At 44.0% G+C, this 19,905-nt stretch overlaps 1 protein-coding gene across 1 annotated transcript; it reads left to right on the top strand.

The window, feature by feature from the left end:
* The first annotated feature begins 10,529 nt into the window (after window positions 1–10,529).
* LOC120874490 (pregnancy-associated glycoprotein 1-like) lies at window positions 10,530–19,185 on the top strand. The gene is made up of 9 exons (XM_040255919.1): window positions 10,530–10,603; window positions 11,546–11,696; window positions 12,658–12,775; window positions 12,875–12,993; window positions 14,185–14,378; window positions 15,289–15,405; window positions 16,982–17,123; window positions 17,211–17,309; window positions 19,033–19,185. Exons 1-9 carry the CDS (start codon window positions 10,551–10,553, stop codon window positions 19,183–19,185), a joined length of 1,146 nt encoding a protein of 381 aa, XP_040111853.1. The 5' UTR covers window positions 10,530–10,550.
* The last annotated feature ends 720 nt before the right edge of the window (window positions 19,186–19,905 follow it).

Here is a 19,905-nt window from a genome sequence, read left to right as displayed (position 1 = left end):
CTGCTTGGTGATATCCATGGATCCTGAGCTCAGAACAGGAAGTGGAAGACCACTTGGACACAGCTGCTGTGACATGGAGAACGTTAGAGGCCTTGCCCCCTGGAATTTTCTGCCACTTGGGTTCTGTGGGATGAAATCAAGCAGTTATAAGTCAGAAGTTATCAAATGGGAAGGCTGTAGATTTCAGCAGAAACTCACATTAGGCTGATGAATCAGCTCCCCTAAAAGAATTATGGAAACAAGAAACAAGAATATTCTTGGATAAATTTCATAGTATTTTAAATATTTTTTTGAATAGGTCTTCTTTTGGATGACCTGCCATGTTGCTGACTGGCTGGGGATGATGCCCACAGTTAGAGTGGAATCAAAGGGCCCCTTGGGGAGGCTGTCCCTCTCCATGTGACTCATTAGCAGTGAGTACAGCTCTATCCCCTCCATGTCTGGAGCAGGAATTCAAGCAGGAAGGAAGTATCCTCCAGCAAGTTTAACCAGAAGACCCAGGTAGGTCTTGCCCTTTGATAGGAACCATTCTTTTCCCAATGCTTCTTCCTTCATATGTCCTGAGCAACCTGCCCACCTCTTGGTGACTAGGTTGTGAACTCCTCCACCCTTCTCTTCAATCTATCCCCACAGCCCCACTTTGACTTCCTCCCTACCTAGGCCCTGCCTATCACCTGCTACTACTGCTGCTAAGTAGAGTCAGTCATGTCTGACTCTGTGCGACCCCATAGACGGCAGCCCAACAGGCTCCTCTGTCCCTGGGATTCTCCAGGCAAGAATACTGGAGTGGGTTGCCATTTCCTTCTCCAATGCATGAACGTGAAAAGTGAAAGTGAAGTCTCTCAGTCGTGTCCGACTCTTAGCAACTCCATGGATTATAGCCTACCAGGATCCTCTGCCCATGGGATTCTCCAGGAAAGAATACTGGAGTGGGTTGCCATTGCTTTCTCCATGTCTATCACCTGCAGATAGCACTAAAGAAGAGAAAACCAGGGAGGGGGTGGTCCGGTTAATTCTTTCTAATAATGACCACATTCCTTCTTTCTCCCGACCCTGTCCTGAATCATTAAGATTTCCAGCTGGATAACTAAGCAGCTTAGCACGGGAGTAGAGATGCAGATAGTGGTGGGGGTAGAGTTGTTAGGTGTGGTGGGCAGTCTTCAGATGACAGGAGAAGACCTGGAATAATGAGCATGTGTGTCTCCAACTACTGTCTCATATGGGGGCCTGCCTGAATCTGCTACCTTGAGCCCCACAATGTATCACTAAAGACAGAAACTTCAAAATGGACACTTTGTAAATTTCTTATTACAAAATAGTTTTAAAGATAACAAATACAAGAAAAAATAGTGTCATGAACCCTGTATTTCATCATTTGGCATCAATAACTACAAAGCTACTCTTAGTCCCACAGACTGTCATAGACTGGAGACTATGCAAGATCAAAGTGGTGGGCAGTTGGGTTCCTTGTGAAGATATTCTTGATTTGCATCAGTTCTCTTCTTACTATGTTCTCACATGTGATGTGGGAGGGGGAGGAGGAAGAGGGAGAAGAGAGAAAAAGAGGTAGAGGCTAATCCCATCATGGGGGCCCCACCATTTAAACCCCATGTCAACTTAGTACCTCCTAAAGGCAATACCTCCTAATACCATCACGTCAAGATTTAAGGATCAGAATTTGGGGGTGGACACAATTCAATCCATTGCAGCTATGCAAATCTGCTTTTAAATCAAGACAGACCCTCATTTAATTTCCTGTTTTTACATTTTATTCATTTTTCCTGAAGTATTTTAGGGAAGAGATGACCATTTCACAAATTATACATAATGAGTATTTGTGGGAAAATACTATTATGTACAAAATACGGTATTTTGTTCCAAAGAAAATAAACATCTCATATTGATAGCTTATGGTGAACGATGTCAGATTCATGATCTCTGAAGAAGATTTAGCTTTAGGACCAGGAATCAGGCTTGATCATTCAAGAGCTTTTGTGTAAGAGTTTTTTAAAATAAGTAAGAGACAGGGAAAGTTTCTGACACAGACATATAAAGGGGGACAGAGAGTGCCCCCCTCACTAGTCTTCAGCAAGGGAATTATATACTTTTTTAATTTAGTGATTAGATAAAAGAATATATCAAGGTTGTAAAAATTTTACCAGACCCACTCCCACAATTTACATTTTAGGATAATAGGACTAGAACTTAACAATAGAAAGATCCTACCAGACCCACTCCCATAATATACATTCTAAGATAGTAAGCGGAGAAGGCAATGGCACCCCACTCCAATCCTCTTGCCTGGAAAATCCCATGTACGGAGGAGCCTGGTAGGCTGCAGTCCTTGGGGTCGCTAAGAGTTGGACACGACTGAGAGACTTCATATTCACTTTTCACTTTCATGCATTGGAGAAGGAAATGGCAACCCACTCCAGTATTCTTGCCTGGAGAATCCCAGGGATGGGGGAGCCTTGTGGACTGCCATCTATGGGGTTGCACAGAGTCGGACACGACTGAAGCGACTGAGCAGCAGCAGCAGCAGCAGCAAGATAGCAAGATTAGTCAGAATCAGGAAGGAGAAACTGTCCTCAAGCAGGACACATTCAGTTCATTTCAGTTGAGTTCAGTCACTCAGTCATTTGTAACTCTTTGTTACCCCATGGACAGCAGCACACCAGGCCTCCCTGTCCATCACCAACCCCTGGAGTTTACTCAAACTCATGCCCATTGAGTTGGTGATGCCATCCAACCATCTTATCCTCGGCTGTCCCCTTCTCCTCCCAAATTCAATCTTTCCTGGCATCAGAATCTTTTCAGATGAGTCATTTCTTCACATGAGGTGGCCAAAGTATTGAAGCTTCAGCTTCAGCATCAGTCAGTCCTTCAGGACTGATGAATGAATATTCAGGACTGATTTCCTTCAGGATTGACTGGTTGAATCTCCTTCCAGTCAAAGGGACTCTCAAGAGTCTTCTCCAACACCACAGTTCAAAAGCACCAATTCATTGGTGCTCAGCCTTCTTTATGGTACAACTCTCACGTGCATACATGACTACAGGAAAAACCATAGCTTTAACTATGCAGACCTTTGTGGCAAAGTAATGTCTCTGCCTTTTAATATGCTATCTCAGTTCAGTTCAGTTCAGTTCATTCTCTCAGTCGTGTCTGACTCTTTGCGACCCCAAGAATCGCAGCACGCCAGGCCTCCCTGTCCATCACCAACTCCTGGAGTTCATTCAGACTCACCTCCATCGAGTCAGTGATGCCATCCAGCCATCTCATCCTCGGTCATCCCCTTCTCCTCCTGCCCCCAATCCCTCCCAGCATCAGAGTCTTTTCCAATGAGTCAACTCTTCTCATGAGGTGGCCAAAGTACTGGAGCTTCAGCTTTAGCATCATTCCTTCCAAAGAAATCCCAGGATTGATCTCCTTCAGAATGGACTGGTTGGATCTGCTTGCAGTCCAAGGGACTCTCAAGAGTCTTCTCCAACACCACAATTCAAAAGCATCAATTCTTCAGCGCTCAGCCTTCTTCACAGTCCAACTCTCACATCCATACATGACCACAGGAGGTTTATCATAACTTTTCTTCCAAGGAGCAAGTGTCTTTTAATTGCATGGATGCAGTCACCATCTGCAGTGATTTTGGAGCCCAAGAAAAGAAAGTCTGTCACTGTTTCCATCTCTTCCCCATCTATTAACCATGAACTGATGGGACCAGATGCCATGTTCTTAGCTTTTTGAATGCTGAGTTTTAAGCCATCGTTTTCACTCTCTGCTTTCACCTTCATCAAACGGCTCTTTAGTTCCTCTTCACTTTCTGCCATAAGAGTGATGTCATCTGCATATCTGAGCTTACTGATATTATTCCCTGAAGTCTTGATGCCACCTTTTTCTTCATCCAGCCCAGCATATTCTGTTGTATTCTGCATATAAGTTAAATAAGCAGGGTGACAATATACTGCTTTGATGTACTCCTTTCCTATTTGGAATCAATCCATTGTTCCACATCCAACTGTAACTGTTACTTGACCTGCCTACAGGTTTTTCAGGGGCAGATAAGTAGGTCTGTTATTCCATTCTCTTTAAGAATTTTCCTGTTTGTTGTGATACACATGTTCAAAAGTTTAGTGTAGTCAGTGAAGAAGTGGGTATTTTTCCAGAATTCTCTTGCTTTTTCTATGATCCAATAAATGTTGGCAATTGGATATCTGGTTCCTCTGCCTTTTCTAGGTCCAGCTTGGACATCTGGAATTTCTCATTTAATGTGCTGTTGAAGCCTAGCTTAGAGAATTTTGAGCATTACTTTGCTAACGTGTGAAATGAGCAATTGTGCAATAGTTTGAAGATTCTTTGCAGTGCCTTTCTTTGGGACTGGAATCAAAACTGACCTTTCTAGTCCTGTAGCCACTGCTAAGTTTTCCAAATTTGCTGGCATATTGAGTGAAGCACTTTTACAGCATCATCTTTTAGGATTTGAAATAGCTCAGCTGGGATTCCATTACCTCCATTATCTTTGTTCATAGTGATATTTCCTAAGGCCCACTTGACTTCACACTCTGGGATGTCTGATCTATCAGTCAGTTCAATTCAGTTCAGTCACTCAGTTGTGTCCAATTCTTTGCAACGCTATGAATCTCAGCACTCCAGGCCTCCCTGTCGATCACCAACTCCCGAAGTTCATCAAACTCCTGTCCATCGAGTCAGTGATGCCATCCAGCCATCTCATCCTTTGTCATCCCCTTCTCCCACCCCCAATCCCTCCCAGCATCAGGGTCTTTTCTAATGAGTCAGCTGTTCACATCAGGTAGCCAAAGTAATGGGGTTTCAGCTTCAGCATCCGTCCTTCCAATAAACACCCAGGACTGATCTACTTCACTCAAACTCCTGTCCATCGCATCAGTGATGCTATCCAACCATCTCATCCTCTGTCTTCCCCTTTTCCTCCTGCCTTCAATCCTTCCCAGTATCAGGGTCATTTCCAATGAGTTGGTTTTTCGCATTAGGTGGCCAAATGCATTGGAGTTTCAGTTTCAGCATCAGACCTCCCAATGAATATTCAGGACTGATTTCCTTCAGGATTGACTGGTTGGATCTCCTTCCAGTCAAAGGGACTCTCAAGAGTCTTCTCCAACACCACAGTTCAAAGCATCAATTTTTTGGCGCTCAGCTTTCTTCACAGTCCAACTCTTACATTCATACATGACCACTGGAAAAACCGTAGCCTTGACTAGATGGACCTTTGTTGGCAAAGTAATGTCTCTGCTTTTCAATATGCTACCTAGGCTGGTCATGACTTTGCTTCCAAGGAGTAAGCGTCTTTTAATTTCATGGCTGCAGTCACCATCTGCAGTGACTTTGGAGCCCCAAAAATAAAGTCTGACACTGTTTCCCCTGTTTCCCCATCCATTTCACATGAAGTGGGACCAGATGCCATGATCTTAGTTTTCTGAATGTTCAGGTTTAAGCCTAATTTTTCACTCTCCTCTTTCACGTTCATCAAGAGGCTCTTTAGTTCCTCTTCACTTTCTGCCATAAGGGTGCTGTCATCTGCATATCTGATGTTACTGAGATTTCTCCCAGCAATCTTGATTCCAGCTTGTGCTGCTTCCAGCCCCGTGTTTCTCATGATGTACTCTGCATATAAGTTACATAAGCAGAGTGACAATATGCAGCCTTGACGTACTCCTTTTCCTATTTGGAACCAGTCTGTTGTTCCATGTCCAGTTCTAACTGTTGCTTCCTGACCTGCATATAGGTTTCTCAAGAGGCAGGTCAGGTGGTCTGGTATTCCCATTTCTTTCAGAATTTTCCACATTTATTGTGATCCACAGTCAAAGGCTTTGGCATAGTCAATAAAGCAGAAATAGATATTTTTCTGGAACTCTCTTGCTTTTTCCATGATCCAGCAGATGTTGGCAATTTGATCTCTGGTTCCTCTCCCTTTTCTAAAACCAGCTTGAACATCTGGAAGTTCACAGTTCATGTATTGCTGAAGCCTGGCTTGGAGAATTTTCAGCATTACTTTACTAGCGTGTGAGATGAGTGCAGTTGTGCAGTAGTTTGAGCATTCTTTGGCATTGGCTTTCTTTGGGGTTGGATTAAAAGTGACCTTTTCTAGTCCTGTGGCCACTGCTGAGTTTTCCAAATTTGCTGGCATATTGAGTGCAGCACTTTCACAGCCTAATCTATACTTGAGCTCAAAAATTTTTATTGGAATATTTCATATGCAGATATATATCTCTTATGATACTGCTTCAAGAGGCTCATATTTTCCTGCTGCCTCACTTTGGTAGATGTTGGAATGCAGTGGGTTAAGATGTTGCCAACCTCATGAATCCATTATGAACATCCCCTTCTATAGTTCACTTACAGTTTCAGCATCTATTGTAGACCTTTGCCTAGAATTATTTCATGAGAACGTTTCAAAATAGTGCTTTCCTGTTTCTATTACTCCTTTGAATTTAATTCCTGAAATTCTTTAATCTAAATAATATTCCTTTTACTGTTTGTAGTTACATGAAATATGTTTCATAGATACAAAAACAGCTTCAATATTGATGATTATTTTCCTTTCTTAGTGCTCAGAATGGTGAGTTGGTGCCCTAGCAATCTGTCACAGTGACAAATTAGATGTTGTCTATTAACATCTGGACACCTTTGGCCAGCTTAAAACTAAATATTAAAAAACTAAGGTCATGGGGTCTACCCCGATTACTTCATGGCAAATAGAAGGGAAAATGTGGAAGCAGTGACAGATTTCTTCATCTTAGCCTCTAAAAGCATTGTGGATAGTAACTTAAACCATGAAATCAGAAGATGGTTGCTTCTTGCCAGGAAAGCTATGACAAACATAAACAGTGTGTTGAAAAGCAGAGACATCACTCTGCTGACAAAGGTCCATATAGTCAAGGTTATGGTTTTTCCACTGGCGACATACAGTTGTGAGAGCAGGACCATAAAGAAAGCAGACTGTCAAACAACTGATGACTTTTTACTGTGATGCTGATAAAGAATCCTGAGAGTCCCTTGGACAGCAAGGGGATCAAACCAGTCAATCTTAAGGGAAATCAACCCTGAATATTCATTGGAAGGAATGATGCTGAAGTTGAATCTCCAATATTTTGGTCACCTGTGTTGGAGACTGATTCATTGGAATAGTCCCTGATGCTAGGAAATATTGAGGGCAGAAGGAGAAGAAGGGGTCAGGGGATGAGAGGGCTGGACGGCATCACCAATGCAATGGGCATGAACTTGGGCACACTCTAGGAGATGGTGAGGGACAGGGAAGTCTGGCGTGCTGCAGTTCATGGGGTCAGAGAGATCTCGACATGACTGGGCAACTGAACAACAACATTACCATTTGAAATTTCTGACATATATACATTTAATTTATTTCAATCGATTGGAATTTATGCTAAATGAATTCCTAAGCTTTCTGTCGAGGTCCCACTGGTCTTTAAAGTCCCTCAACTTTCTGGTCCTTCAAGATTCCCAAAATAATTTGGTGCATTTCTTGACCCAGTCCTGAAATCAGCCATCTCTTTAAGAATCCATGGATTGTCTGGTGGGAATGCATTTAGAGGCTACATGTTAGACCTCAGGATAGTCACTGTTATCAGTTGTTGTTTCTAGGCTTTACAGTGGTCAGAGCAGGAAGTAGAGATATTCCTTTAAAAAAAAAAGGAATATAATCAGTTGGTACAAACTTATGATTTCAGTTCAAGATTTAAGACAGCAGGGTTTTACATAAGCTTCTTTATGTTATGTGTGAACCTCTTTTCTCTAACTACTGAAAGTCTTACTTCAGAACATTAGCTTTAATTACTGACTTGCTTTAACTTGTAACATACATATGATACTGTCACAATAATAGAAGCAATATCAGCAACAATAAGTTGTCAAATACAGTTTCAGATTCCTTTCCTTTTTTTTCTTTTGGTTTTCTTTGGTTTTTTTTTGAATGGGCAGTATTTTTGTTTGTCCTTAGAAGATATTCCACTCTGAATATAGAGTCATAATTCTGAGTTTTAAGGCCATTTAAGTAATGTTTTGTTATATGCAGCTAGTCACCAACCTGATACCATTATACTTATTAGGCTTTGTCCTCAATTTGATGGTTGTGATTATCTATTTCTTGATTTGGTAACATATTTGCATCATTGGATATCAAAGTATAAAACAAAAAAAAACTCACTTCCCTGTCCCTCACCCATAAATTACATTTTAGTAGTTTTTTGCTAATTTTCCTACTCATTCTAAGTGAAAATAGACATATATGTGTATATGGAAGAAACAAACTATAAGAACCTTTTTAAACTGTCTTCTTTTAAAAACTAAATAAACAGTGCACTCCGAAGAAGTCACCCAACCCACTCCTCCCTCCATCCACATTATACCCAGGTGTTGGGATGCCCTGTTCCTTATTCCACATGTCCCTGTGGATGGTCACTTCTGGTACCTTGCTGATATTTTACTTTTAAGAACAATATGCAGTAGATGGTTTGTTCACACAGCTTTTTCTGTTTTCACCAGTGTAGTATTTGGATACATCCCCAGTGTAGAATTGCTGAGTTAAAAGGCAAGTTCAGTTCAGTTCAGTTCAGTTCAGTTGCTCAGCTGTGTCTGACTTTTGCGACCCCATGGACTGCAGCATGCCAGGCTTCCCTGTCCATCATCAACTCACAGAGCTCACTCAAACTCATGTCCATTGGTCAGTGGTCGGTGGTGCCATCCAACCATCTCATCCTCTGTCATCCCCTTCTCCTCCTGCCTTTGGTCTTTTCCAGCATCAAGGTCTTTTCCAATGAGTCAGTTCTTCCCAACAGGTGGCCAAAGTATTGAAGCTTCAGCTTCAGCATCAGTCCTTCCAATATATATTCAGGACTGGTTTCCTTTAGGGTTGACTGGCTTGATCTCCATGCAGTCCAAGGGACTCTCAAGAGTCTTCTCCAACACCACAGTTCAAAGGGCATATATGTGTGTTATTTGTCAGATGATGTCATACTCCGCCTGTGGGGATTTAACCACCAAAACTGAATTTAAACAATGTGAAAAAATGAGGGTTAAGACACACTGCCCCATCTATACACACCTAGTGACAAGGAGAGGTTCCTTTTTTACCCATGGGACAGTCCTGGATAGGTATCACGCAAGAATAGGCCCTGGAAATCCTGGAAGGAGTCATAAAACATGATCACCTTTACCTGGGCTGCAACAGTTTTGTCTTCTTTGGTTGGTAAGATGTTTGTTTTGGCAGACAAAGTTTTTCACCTTATAGACCCTACTGGGAAATTTTATCAGAAATATATCTATTTATCTTCAGCAGTTACATTCATCAGTTTATATGCCCCCAATGATCTTTCTTTGTAAATAGAAAGAAAACTAACATGTTTAGTATGCATTCAGTCTCTTTTTAAATCACTTAACTTGAATTAAATCCCTCTCCATCCCAACTGCACTCCCACCTCTAGGCCTATAATAAAACCTGCATAGAATGAAGGCTGAACTCAGCACACCATTGTGGAGGTTACATTCCCACTGTATTCTTCCAGGGAGCAGGTGGGGGGGGGCAGGGCACGGGAATCAGTGGCTAACATTAAAATCAGTAGATTGTACATAAATATCCAAACTTCTGACTTTTCTTGAAAACATGGCCAACTGTCCTGCTTTCCAGCATGATTGAAGTGGAGGAAAGGCTGCTTGCTCCCAGTGGTAAGGCCTGTACTGCCCAGGGTCCAACATGGCCACCTAATCCTAGTATCATTTCTCTTGCCTCCTGGGGCCATGAGTTTGTGAGAACTAGAGTGCTAGTTTGCATAAGATAAACACTACTTTTGTCTTGATCAACTTTGACTTTGAAGCCTCTAACTCAGAACCCAGCATACAGTTCTTCCTTGTACATTTGTTGGATGATATAAAATATCTTGTGGATGCATATAACATTTCTTCCAATACTGAAACCATGCAATTGAAGTACTGCTCTGCCCTAAATCTTTGATGCAGACTGGCATCATAGGTGCCCCTGATCTCGGCCATTAGACCCACTACCTAAAGCCAGCTGTTTGTCCCTGGGCTGTCCCTGAAGTCTTCACTTTGCCATTTGACAACTTATCCTCCTAGCAATCTCCTCTGCAACTGAGGACCACAAACCACACCTCATGAAGTGGCTAGAGAGACCACACAAGATTATGAATGATAGCATGGCCCCTAATATTCATTTTTTTGATGTTCTTAGCAGTTTTTTCTTCACGTTGGCAAGTTTCCCATACTCTTAGATGTCCATGCAGATCAGTTTGGTTTTCCAGGCAAGTGACAAAGAAGAGATCACAGTAGAATTCTCTGTATTCTGAGAATTTTCTAAAACCATTCCCTAAGGACAATGATGAAAATAAAAATCTTATCAAGAGATTTGTGTTTTTATCAGATCCATTAGTGCCCTAAAGGGGACAATTAGGGCAGGTTAGAGCACATATAACTAGAAGCTCCTAGTCACCACTGCATGCTAAATAACTAAAGCTTCCCTGAGTACGTGGAGCCAGGAAAGAAGCATGAAGTGGCTTGTGCTCCTCGGGCTGGTGGCCCTCTCAGAGTGCATAGTCATGTAAGTATGGGGACTGTGAGCCACATCATTTTCCTTTCTGGGATTTTTCTTTTTGTCTAATTATTCTTCCACCCATCGGGATTAGAAAAGAAAGGAATATTTCCCTAACAGTCTTAAAGTTCAATTCTTACTGACTGATAAGTACCTTGCTATAGGAACTTTGGGTCCCAGGGTCTTGGCATAGATTTGCATGGTTGCACAACTCTTGGGGTCCAGTTATGTTGTGACCTGTTGAAAATGTAACTCCTTGGAATTGTTCAGTGCACAGCCAGTGCAGATGTAGATGTGGTCCTGTGGAATAACATTTTATTCAACATGTCCTCTCTGTTCTCTCTCTGCTTCAGTGTATATGTCTATGACTGCATCTCTTTATCTCTCTCATTATGTCTCCATCTCTTTGGAAGCCTCTGTGAGTGCAAATCTCTCTGTGTTGTTTTCTTTCCTTTTAATTTTTTTTTTTGACTTGTCCTTCCTTCTTGAGCCTCTTAATTTCCTTATTTTGTTCCCTATCTCCTGGATTCTTTTTTCAACCCTCTCTTCTATTTCAACATGGTGAAGGATAGAGCTGCTTAAACATTGTTTTACATCTGACAAGCAGTGTAACCACAGCCAACTCACAATTTTCCTGCATTTCAAATTCCTCCCCTGTAAAAAGAGGATAAGAATTCCCCTTCCACCTCCCTTCCTGAGCACCTTGAGAAGGATAGAGTGGAATGGCAGAGACTGAGACACCACATGGTCATATGGCTTACCCAAGATTATGGAACAGAACCTGTATTCAACTGTGTGTCTTTGTCATGGTACATGCATAAAATTCTGATAATAATGTGACACTCAGAAAAAATGATTGGAAAATACACAGTGCCATTACAATGATATTTATACCTTAACAGAGACAGCTAATTGTTGCTTCTTTGTTCTTCCCCCCAATTTTGGTGAAAGAATACCTCTAACAAAAATGAAGACCATGGGAGAAACTCTCAGTGAAAACAACTTGCTGAACATTTTCCTGAAGGAACACGCTTATAGACTGTCCCAGATTTCTACTGGTAACTCAAATATAACTTTTCTACCCATGAGGAACTTCCTTGATGTGAGTGTGTTGGGGGGATGGTGCTCCACATGCGCCCTGGGGTGTGGCTTAGCACTGGGGTTCTTCTGGAGGTGGCAGGTGGGATGTTGGGGCTGGGGCTCCTGCAGGAGGCAGAAACACTGAGAAACAGGGACCCCACCCATGAGAGGAGGCATTCTCATCCTCAACTCTTCGTATGTGGTGACTGGGACCAGCAATGACCATGTGGCAGGTAAACATCCATTTTTGTGTCAAAAATGTGTCTTTAGTTTGAGGGAGATTGCTCCTTCTAAACTAAGTGAGCCACTCAGTTACAGATGAAGGGTGAGCCATCTCTGTTCAAAAGATAAAGCCAACTGCAGAGCAAGTGTGAATCCTCAGGCACAGGAGTTCAACATCCACAGATGCAAGAACCACAGCAGTAAATGTTACTGAACCCCTAATCTGTGTAAGGCCATAAGAATCTAAGACTGTGGTTATTGTTATTAGATTAGAAAAAAGGGCACATTTTGTCTTCCAGACTGCTCATGCCAGCCTGAGAGATAGGCAAAGAGTAAATACACGTCAAATGACAGGGTTACCTGTGTGGTATTGATTGGACATGGTCTGAGTTTAGAGGGAATGGCTGGGGTTGATCACGGGGGACCTCCTGGAGAAGGAGGAGCTCAGGTTGAGTTCGAAGAGGAGACTAGAGATCTTCTCAAATGAAGGCACCAGGACTTCCCTGGAGGCCCAGTGCTTATGACTCTGGGCTTCCAATGCAGGAGGTGCTGCTTCAATGCCTGGTTGTAGAGTCAATAACCTGCATACCGCATAGCACAGGAAAAAATATCAAATGCAGGCACCTCTGTGAGCAAAGGCTGTGAGCTCCACGGTGGTTGGAAAGTGATCTCGGGAGACATGTGACACACAGAGGGAGGCAGCAGTGTGAGAATCAAAGGGAACCAAATATACACTAACACACTCCTCCCGGACCCTATAGCTCATCTATGTTGATAATATCACCATTGGAACACCCCCTCAGGAATTCCGGGTTGTCTTTGACACAGGCTCATCTGACTTTTGGGTGTCTTCCATCTTTTGCACCAGTCCAGCCTGTTGTGAGTACAGACACACCCCAACCTACCTTCTTTCACTTACCCTGCCACCCTCTTCTACACCCTTGACACCTGCCTAACAATCATCTCTTCTGTGTGCAGATAAACACAATACCTTCAAGTATAACGAGTCTTCCACCTACCGGCCTACCCAAGAGACCTTCAACATAATCTATGGATCTGGGATAATCAAGGGATTACTTGCTTATGACACCATTCGGGTAATGTATAAACAGAAGTTGAGTCAGGACTGACTATGGAGTGACTGCTGCTTACAAAACAGATACAGGACCAGCTGGCAGAACCTGACCTCCCTTAACTGCCCTAGGGATTGGTCATCCTACCCACAGTGTCCTTTCCCTGGGGAGACAGCACCCATGGTGACATCATACAAACTCCCAGATTAGTTAACTCAGAGAGTGCCTTGGGCTGTGGACTTGCAGCTCCTCTGCCCATGAGCAGCACAAGTTTCATTTTGCTGGGTGCAAGTAGAGGGGAAAAAAGCACTGACGTTTATATTCTCAGACTGTCCTGGACACTTTCAGGTAATAACTGGCTTAATCCTGCAACAACCCCACACAGCAGATGTGTTGATTAGCTAACGAAACAGATGAGGAAGCTGAGGTGCAGACAGCAAGGGCTTGCTGAGGTCACACATGTGATAAGTGGTAGAGCTGGGCTGGCTTGTCAGAACCAAAGCTGGTGGTGGTTGTTTGGGGAAAGGATAAAACCAATCTGGGGACCCTGGGTGCAGACAAGCACTTCAGATATCCAGGGTGGATAAGCAGGAGGCCAGAGATGTAAGGGGGCCTGATAAGTGTGTTCTCAATATATGGGGCCTTTGAGAGTCTAATAAAACCTATAGCCTGTCTCCCCCAAAGTACCTGGGTAGTTCCCCTCTATCTCTTACTGTCTTTCTCTCATACACAGTAGCACAAACACACACATATCCCCAAAAGTGTATTTCCCAGGTGGTAGTTTCATAAGAACCCTGTCAGCAACATTCTAAAATGAACTTCTGTCTTCCTGGGCAGATGTGGAATCCATAATCCATAACAATTAATTCAGTCTCCCTCTGTCATCAGATCACAGCTATGCCTAAGAGAAAGCTATCCTGCTCTCTACTCATTTTGTCCTCAAGGGGGCACCACTGTGTCCTGACCTGACTCTTGCCCTGCCTGTGTAGAAGGCTTGAGGCCAATTTGACTCACCCAGAGGAATAGATGTTTTAACATCTATTACCCACACAAATGGAACCCAAATTCCCCTCCCAGCTAAGTCTAACTATCTGACGTTCACCGAAGAGAAAGCTGGGCCTCAGTTCTTCCCTGAGGATCTAATGGTAGTGCACCCAGTCCAGTCTCAGCCCCACTTCACAAATCTCTAAGTGGGAATACTCTTCTCTCCCACAGATTGGGGACCTTGTTATCACTGACCAGCCATTTGGCTTAAGCCTGGAGGAATATGGGTTTGAAAGTGCACCCTTTGATGGCATCTTGGGCTTGAACTACCCCCGCATGTCCGCCATAGGAGCCATCCCCATCTTTGACAACCTGAAGAAACAAGGTGCCATTTCTGAGCCTGTCTTTGCCTTCCACTTGAGCAAGTAAGTCTGAGCTGGACAAGCCCTCTCTCCAAATTAGCTTGAGATGCTTCAGTGGCAAGAAAATTATCGAACACTTGATACAGAAGTATCCTGAGAGATAATCTAGAAAACTATGGCCCCAGGGTCCCACCTGGCTTCAGCACAGGCTTTTATAAATAACATTTTATTGAAACACAACTCTGCTCCTGGGCTCAAGAGTGGCAGCTTGGTGTAGGTGGGGAGGGGAGAGGAAGACTAATGGAAGGTGTCAGGATATGAGTTGGAAGAAAATGCAACAGGATTTCCAGATGAATTTGAAATGGAAGGAAAGAGAGGGACAGTGGAAATCTTTCCTTCCTCTCTAACATTTCACTCAGTGCCCAGCACCAGCTACGCAATTTGCAGAAGCTAGTATAAAACCAAATTGTGGAACCCAAACAGAAGTGTGGACCCCCTTTTCAACAAGAATTGGGAATTTCAAGACAGGAATAGCAGAGGTGTGGGCCCTGTTGATGTGGGGCCTCATGAATAGCACAGGTCACAGGCCAGGGAAGCCAACCTTGGGTGAGCCTGAACCCACACCTTTAGCACTCTCAGGCCTTGGTTTTCCTGGCCTGACACAAGAGAGAAGCCAAAACCCTTCAGTACACTGTCCTCCGAGGATATCTTTGACCACTCATGTTGCAGGAGGTCCAGGGCCTCTTCAGAAGACTGAATGGGTGGAGAGCGGCCAGGTGGCCCAGTTCCTAACCTCTTCTGTGCCACTCATTAGCCCATGACTGACCTCGGTCCAATTCTCAATCGCTCCTAGTCTCGATTTCTGTATCTGTAAATGGGGACATTATTAGGGCCTTGATAGGTGGATAAGCACAGCCCTGACAGGGCTGTTGTTACTGTCCTCCAAGGATCCCCTTCTCTCTTCTCTCTACAGATGCAGGGGGAAGGACAGTGTGGTGATGTTTGGTGGTGTGGACAAAGCCTACTACATGGGAGAGCTCAAGTGGGTACCATTGACCCAAGCAGGTCACTGGCGTGTAAACATGGACCGGTAAGCCTTCTCCCTCTGAGGGTCACCCCAAGTAATGCTCCCACATCTGTATCCAGACACAAGCAGACACACACAAATGCACTCACAGACACATAGTCAACAGACATATACACCACCCACAATGACACAGACAGACACACAGACACATGCAAACACACAAGCAGGCACATACAAACATACAAGCTGGCACATAAAAACATAAGCAAGCCAATTAAACACACAGACACACTTAAACATGCATAGGCACACAGAGACACAGAAGCAAACACACAGTGACACATACAAACACATAGATACACAAACCACCCATGGGTTCATAATCGCCCCACACCTCCTGACCAGGGCTCTGACCAGGGTCCTAAACAGGATCCAGAGAGGCCTGTGCAGCTAGGGGAGGACTGCACCGCTGAGTGTGAGATAGGGATCACTGTCAGAGGACCCTACGCTGTGGTGAAAAGAGAATCAGGGAGAATTTTCTCAGCCTGAACAGAGCTGTGATAAGATGACCAACTATTCATGTTTACACAGGACTGAGGAAGTCTCAGTAGGTATAAATGTCGGTTTAAAAACAGGGAAAGTCCTGAATAAACGGGGAAAACTGATCTCCTTAAGGAGGAGCTAGCCAGCAGTGGAGAGAGGTTGGCCACAGTCTTGACACCTGAAAGCGACTCATAATAAAATACACCCTACATGATCATAGCTACCTATTGCCTACCCCGGACACACAGTGCAGCAGATGCTGTAACTGAGAGAATCAGGAAGGAGGGATCCAGAAATGTCTTGAGAACAAGGGGCAATAATTGATGGGATTCTGTGTAATACCCTCAGAAAAAAAGTGGCTCTGTCCTTTGGAGTTTCCATGGGCTACTCAGGTATCGCCTGGCCAAGGCCTCAGTGTCTGAGCTGGGTGAGTGAGCAGTGCTGGGAGACACCCTCTCCCAGGGCAGCCGGTCTTCCCCATCCCTATGAGAATCTGCTGCCCCTGGGAACTTCCATCTTCACTGTGTGTTTGACCCATTTTTGTTTGACACCGGATATAGCTCTCTGATTGTTCCTCATTCATTATTTTCACAGTGTTCATTACTCATTCAACAGACAAGCATTGTGCCTCCACTGTGTGCCAGGCACTTTGGGGGTCTGATGAGAATAAACTTGCCCTCACACCTAAAAAGGCAAATGTACATGAAGTGACTCACACACACATTGAATTATCACTTTGGTACATGCTAGACATGAGGAAGGGTCTACAGAGACGAACCAAGATAAGAGACTGATATACACCATGGGAAAGACTTCCCTGAAATCATGACAATTAAGCAGAAATCTAAAGGATGAGAAGTTACCTAGAAAGGGAAAGGGGGGTCTTCTAAGAAGGAAGACCACCTTGTGTCAAGGTACAAAAGAGCCTGGTGTATTCAAGTGCTGCACTTAAGGGTGTCAAGAAAGTTGCCATGTCCAGAGAAAAGGAAGAGTCGGGGAAAGAGACGAAGGGATATTCAGGAGACAGTCGGGCAGGGGGCAGCCCTGGGGAGACTCAGAGTTACCTTCATGTCCACTTTGTCCCACTGTCTGGCAGCATTTCCATGAAACGAAAGGTTATTGCTTGTTCTGGAGGATGCCATGCTGTTTTGGACACCGGGACATCACTGATCCAAGGTCCAACAAGTCTGGTTATTAACATCCAGAGGCTCATCCGTGCCACGCCCCATGGTTTCAAGGTGAAGGGTCCTGCCAAAGGGTCACTCCCAGTCTCCATTCACAACAAGGATCTCCAGGGCCAACCTCTTTCCCTCTCTCTCTAACAGTACTATATTTCATGTTTTGCCATCAATATCCTGCCCTCTCTTATCTTCACCATCAATGGCATCAACTACCCAGTACCAGCTCGTGCCTACATCTTCAAGGTGAGGGGACAGTCCTGAGGGTTGATTCTCAAACTGAAACTTGTAGGAACCTTTATTTGGGCTGTTGCTGGGAGGAGGACACCATCTGCAGGTCTAGTCTCACCATTGCAGGTGCTGCTGAGCCCTGTGGCTGGGCCAGAGCCTCCCACTAAATAAACCACTTGAGAGTAAAGGGCCGTCTGGGACATCAATCTTCCTGAAATAAATGTGGAGACACCACCCAATGCTAGCATGGTGGGAGTCACAAGGAGATGGGAACACTAAGGTCCTCAGTCCTCAAAGAGCTTCAATTCAGAGCTCTCAGATGCATAAACATGGAAAGTCAGCTCTAGCAGTCCCTGAAAATAGGCCATGTGGCATGGGGATGGCTGAGGACAGTCCCAGTGTGCTGTTCCACCCTAGGGATTAACAGTCTCCCTTCCCTCTCCGTGTTCTCCTTGTTTGAATGATAAATGACATGGGTACCCGACCCCTTGGTGGAGAGTTTGAATGCTAGAGCACATAAGGGGACCCTGTGATGGCTCAGTTGCAGCATAGGGTGGAGGCTTCTTGACAGCTCCCAAGGGAGTTCAGAACAGGCTCTGAAGGGCTCACAGAAGGCTTTGAGGCAGATCCGGAATTTCAGTAATTCTAACCCCCCACCTCATGGAGCTACAAGGAAGCCCACTTGGTTCTAGGCAAATCTACACTGGATTTCATGCAAATGGCACCCCAAGGTGCTTTGCTAAGGGGCACTGGGCACTTATTAGAGTGATGAGGGCTTCAGACTGATAGGTGGGGGTGAAGCACCAGAGTAAGTCACCCAACCATTCCTGGAGTGGCCAAAGAGGGTGAGTGTGGATCCAAGCAGGCTTCCCAGAGGGCCTGAGCTAAGTCTTAAAGAATGAATTGTAAGCACCTCTATGAATGTATTTAAAATGGCTAACAAACAGTGAGCTACTGAATACAGCACAGGGAATTCTGCTCAATGTTATGTGGCAGCCTGGATGGGAGGGGAATCTTTGGGACAAGGATACATGTATATGTTTGACTGAGTCACTTTACTGTCCACCTGAAACTCAGAATATTGTTATTACCTATACTTGAATATAAAAGTAAAAAAATTTTTTTTAATAAAGAACAGGTTCTGGGGATGCAGGAGAAGAACCAGCATTCTCTGCAGAAAAAAACAAAGAGCAGGAGTCAGAAGGAAAGAAACAGGGAGTGTGAGGAGAACTATGGGACACTCATTTTCAAAAAAATTGTATTGAAGTATGGCGGTTCATGGGGTCGCAAACAGTGGGACACGACTAAGTGACTGAACTGAACTGAACTGATGGCTGATCTTCAGTGTTGCCTTAAGTTCTGCTGCACAGCAAACTGACTCAGTTGTACACATACAGAAATATATATTCTTTTTTATTCTTTTTCACTACTGTTTATTGAATATGGTTTTTTGCGCTCTACAGTAGGACTTTGCTGTTTATCATTTCTTTGTATATTGCTTTGTTTCTGATAATCCCAAATTTTCTATCTTCCCATCCTCTACACCCTGCCATATGGCAGCCACATACCTTGGCCCTTTCTCATGTGGGATGAACCCTCAAATCCCCAGATGCCGAGAAAATCACCTGATAGTAAGCAAAAGAGTGAAATAAAACCAAGAACTGTGCTGAGTCTGGATATTGAAGGCATTTGCAGGAAAGGGCTCAGGCTGACTGATGTGTGTCTCTGACTCCCCCAGGATTCTCAAGGCCACTGCTTTACCACCTTTAGAGGAGGCACAGAGCAAGATAACATCTCAGAGACCTGGGTCCTTGGTGAAGTCTTCCTGAGGCTGTATTTCTCAGTTTTTGATCGAGGAAATGACAGGATTGGCCTGGCACAGGCAGTGTAAATCTTGGACTGGTTCAGGAATCAATCAGGCCACTCCTAACACACACTGGCTTACACTTAGGACACTCCTGCCCAGGATGCTGGTGAACTGCATTTGGTGCTCTGCAAACCCTATTCTCAGTAAAGAATAAAAGGTTTCACTCTTAATGGTCCTGAAACAAATGGGTGCCTTTGTTTGGGTCTGGGAGGTGCATAATGTTCGGGAAGGATCTGGAACCAATTCTGAAACACAAGTGAGAGGAGCCCAACTCCAACTGGCTTCAAAGAAAGGGGAGACTATTTGGAAGGATTCTGGGGATCTGGGACATAGGAACCAGAGCAGATCCAAAGATCTCAGTGCCTGGACCTAAGAAATCAGAAGTCATCAGTTCTCTTTCTCATCCTCGCTCTTTCCGCTTGACTGCAAAGAATATAATCAATCTGATTTCAGTATTGACCATCTGGTGATGTCCGTGTGTAGAGTCTTCTCTTTTGTTGTTGGAAGAGGGTGTTTGCTATGACCAGTGCATTCTCTTGGCAAAACACTGATTACCCTTTGACCTGCTTCATTTTGTAATCCAAGGCCAATTTGTTGATTATGATGGCTACTCCAATTCTTCTAAGGGATTCTTGCCCACAGTATAATGGTCATTTGACTTAATATCCCCCATTCCAGTCCATTTTAGTTTGGTGATTCCTAAAATGTCCACGTTCACTCTTGCCATCTCCTGTTTGACCACTT

The sequence above is a fragment of the Oryx dammah genome, unplaced genomic scaffold, assembly GCF_014754425.2.
Source record: "Oryx dammah isolate SB20612 unplaced genomic scaffold, SCBI_Odam_1.1 HiC_scaffold_15, whole genome shotgun sequence".
NCBI classification, from domain to species: Eukaryota; Metazoa; Chordata; class Mammalia; order Artiodactyla; family Bovidae; genus Oryx; species Oryx dammah.
Note: the sequence above shows the minus strand (reverse complement) of the source record. Positions and strands in the feature narration are given on the sequence as shown.

Coding starts and splice junctions, on each gene's coding strand:
- LOC120874490 (XM_040255919.1), top strand. CDS start 10,551: ATGAAGTGGCTTGTGCTCCTCGGGCTGGTGGCCCTCTCAGAGTGCATA. Junction 17,124..17,210: donor CCACGCCCCATGGTTTCAAG/GTGAAGGGTCCT, acceptor TCTCTCTAACAG/TACTATATTTCATGTTTTGC. Junction 17,310..19,032: donor CTCGTGCCTACATCTTCAAG/GTGAGGGGACAG, acceptor TGACTCCCCCAG/GATTCTCAAGGCCACTGCTT.